Genomic DNA, 3,478 nt, shown 5'->3' on the forward strand with positions numbered 1-3,478 from the left:
GTGTCGGGCTTTAATCGAGCTAGCTTAAATGGGCTTTATACTGGCCTTAAACGGGCTATGGACCTATTTAATTCTAAACGGGCTCTAAATGTGCCTATCATAAAATTTTTTTTCAAAGGGATTAAACTATTGGCTTTAAAATTACTAGAGGATAACATTCACAATTCCGAAACCAAGGGAATCATGTCTTTAAAATGTAATCTAAGTTACAAGAATTACATTATTTTTAACAATTGAATGTCCCATTTAAAATGTGGATATTTTAGTCCTACATATTCTTTACTCAAATATTGTAGTATTAGTGGTAAAATAGGAATTTAGGCATTTTTTAAGGGGCTCGGGCTGGTTGAGCTAAATGAATCGGTTCTAGTGGGCTTCTTAAGTGAGTCGGATCGATCGGGCGCCCGATGGGCTAGTGGCCTGCACCGTGAACGCCCGTTTAATAAATGGGCTGGGTTGAAGCCCGACACGTTTATTAAATGGGCGGGTTTAGGTCGGGCCTTAAGCGAATCAGGCCCAATTGGGCCTACCGGTGCGGGCTCAAGATTTACACCCCTACTCTCCGTCATCGGATGCTCACCGCACCTCACCGCTCGCTAGAGAAGGTGTGGACTCTCCCAACCATGCTTTACTTGATTACATTTGCCTTCTTAGCCAAACAGGACCTTCGTATTGGTAAAAATATAGGAAAAAGACCCTCCCAATAAGATAAAAGTGTGAAAAGAAACTTCTTATTTCTCCACCCTATGAAAATGTTCGCGCCGAGCCGATCAAGAAGCCGAATCTCTCGCTACTGCCAGCCAATTAGACCCTTTAGATACATGTGCGCGACACATAGGAACCTTACACACGTGCTGACGACTCTAGATAAAAAGGTTAACCTGTAAATAACTGTAGTAACTGTACTAATTACGTAACCAGAAAAGCTAAAAAAACCCAAAAAATGGAAGAATACAGAACTAACCGGGAGCGAGAGACAGGGAGCCGTCTATATATAGAACCACGCGTTGTCTCGTACTTGGTCTTCACACATTGCGCGGTTGAGCATCAAAAGCACAATCACACTCATGGGGAGCAGAGAGTAAGTTAGAGAGAGGGAGAGAGAGAGAGAGAGAGAGAGAGAGAGAGGTACTCACATTGTTGGAGAGAAAGAAGCTAGACAAAGTAGCAATTCCCATCATTAATGCTTCTCAGTAAGAAGGCGTGATCTCTTTCCTTTTTCACGGATTCCATAATATAATCGACAGCTTCAGCATCTCTGTATCAAGAACCAAAGCCGAAGGTTCTCTGACTTCGTTCTGTTTTTCTTGCTTCTGTAAAGGCAGAGATCGATCTAAAGAGTGGAGGAACATCCAACATAGAGAAATGGAGCTTAGCAAGATAACGCAGGAGATCTTCTCGAGATTGGAGCAGAAATGGCTATCGCATTGTGAAGACAAGAAAACTAGAATTCTCAGCATTGATGGTGGTGGAACAAAAGGTTTTGTAGCCGGAGCGGCTTTAATCCATCTGGAAGACCAGATCCAAGCCAAAACCGGAGATTCTCAATCTCGAATCTCCGATTTCTTCGACGTTCTTGCTGGAACGGGGATAGGCGCCATTTTCTCTGCAATGCTGACGGCAGACGACGGTAAAGGCCGTCCGCTCTTCACTGCAAGAGACGCTGTTCAATTTGTGCAGGAAAAACACTCGGAGATGTTCAAGGTCAAGCATGGAGGAATTTTCCGTCGACGTTGCAGGTTTTCGAGTAAGAACATCGAGAAAGTCTTGAAAGACGCTTTAACCAGAGAAGACGGTAAGGTTTTGACTTTGAAAGACACTTGCAAGCCTCTTCTTGTTCCTTGCTACGATCTGAACAGCTCTGCACCGTTCGTCTTCTCCCGTGCCGACGCTTCGGAGTCCCCGAGCTTCGATTTCGAGCTCTGGAAGGTATGTTGTGCCACGTCAGCCACTCCAAGTTTGTTCAAACCGTTTAATCTCACCTCCATTGACGGCAAAACGTCGTGTCTGGCTATTGACGGAGGTCTCGTCATGAACAACCCCACGGCAGCTGCCGTTACTCACGCCTTGCATAACAAACGGGATTTCCCCTCTGTGAACGGCGTCCAAGACTTGCTGGTTCTATCACTGGGTAACGGACCTTCGAGTGGTCCGTCACTGTCACGGCGAAAACTACAGCGTAACGGGGAATGCTCAACGCCGTTGATCGTTGACATCGTACTTGACGGCGTCTCGGAAACCGTCGACCAAATGCTCGGGAACGCTTTCTGTTGGAACCGTACAGACTACGTGAGAATCCAGGTACATTGAATTATTTCCCCTTTTTCTTTTCCATTTTAAGAAAGCGAAAGAAAAATTCTTTCTTTCTGACGGCTATTAACGGCGATTACGTTACAGGCCAACGGATTCGTTTCGGAATATATGAAGCCAACGATGGATGGGGTTCTGAAAGAGAGAGGAGTGGAGTCGTTACCGTTTGGCGGGAAACGGTTACTGACGGAGACTAACGGACAAAGAATCGAGAGGTTCGTGCAACGCTTCGTTGCTTCTTCGGGAAACAGTAGTAGTCTACCGCCAAGCCCTTGTAAGGAAACAGCTGTTAGCCCTCTGGCAAGTGGCCGTTAGTCTCGTCGTTATCTTTTTTGGTTAATCATGCATTTGTGTTAACCCCAAGTTTAACTATCTTTGTACCTGAGTTAACTAGCTTCTAATAATAACCCGTTTAATGTTTATCTCTCTCTCTCACTCTCATCTAGTTTACGTTACAGAAACCAGTAAGAATCGGGCCAGATATACATATATTTTTATTTTCTTATCATTTTATTCCTTTTCTTCTCCTTTCTTTTTTAGATTCTTTTCCTTTTCTTTTTTTTTTCTTGTCTTCTCCCGGCTACCAAACATAGTCTTAGTTTTTGAAAGAGGATCGGTCGATCTGGATTAACCAGTATCAAGATTAGCCTTCATCGATTCCAACATGTATCGGCATCTTTGATTTTCTAAATTTTCAGGAAAACCTATAATGGGGTCTTACTTTGAAATCCATAGAATCTCACTTTGAATGATAGAGTCCAAATAACGCTTCAACTATCTCCATTGTTGCTCTAAAGTAAGAAGAATGGAGACTGTCGAATATATTGCATGACTGCTTTTGAGTCACATTCTATGTAAAGGAACTATATATTCTTACATTTAGCCATCTGAATACATACCAATGCAAAAGAGCCGAAAATTCTGCAAAGAATGTTTTTTGCCTCGAGAAATTTGAAAACTTCCATGGATCTACCATGCGATTATATATAAAATCCCCTCCAACACTTGCCTTGCCTTACTGGGTTATTTATATGAGCACATCATTTAATAACAATGGGAGAAGATATGGGAATGATAATATCAAATTTCTAAGATAACACCAGATCTCCCACCAGTAATTCTGGCTCTTCAGAGCATAAGAAACTAATTATCATAATCAAAATGTGAA

General features: G+C 42.8%; 1 protein-coding gene across 1 annotated transcript; it reads left to right on the forward strand.

Moving 5' to 3' along the window:
- The first annotated feature begins 1,026 nt into the window (after positions 1–1,026).
- Positions 1,027–2,732, forward strand: LOC122064167 (probable inactive patatin-like protein 9). Its single transcript, XM_042627874.1, has 3 exons — positions 1,027–1,193; positions 1,322–2,301; positions 2,398–2,732. The coding sequence occupies exons 1-3, from the start codon at positions 1,184–1,186 to the stop codon at positions 2,623–2,625; spliced, it is 1,218 nt and encodes a 405-aa protein (XP_042483808.1). The 5' UTR covers positions 1,027–1,183; the 3' UTR covers positions 2,626–2,732.
- The last annotated feature ends 746 nt before the right edge of the window (positions 2,733–3,478 follow it).

This window comes from Macadamia integrifolia, unplaced genomic scaffold (assembly GCF_013358625.1).
Source record: "Macadamia integrifolia cultivar HAES 741 unplaced genomic scaffold, SCU_Mint_v3 scaffold1549, whole genome shotgun sequence".
NCBI lineage: Eukaryota > Viridiplantae > Streptophyta > Magnoliopsida > Proteales > Proteaceae > Macadamia > Macadamia integrifolia.

Bases quoted from the DNA above. Each gene is read 5' to 3' on its own strand.
- LOC122064167 (XM_042627874.1), top strand. The intron at 2,302-2,397 runs GTACATTGAATT...ATTACGTTACAG, and splicing joins CAGACTACGTGAGAATCCAG to GCCAACGGATTCGTTTCGGA.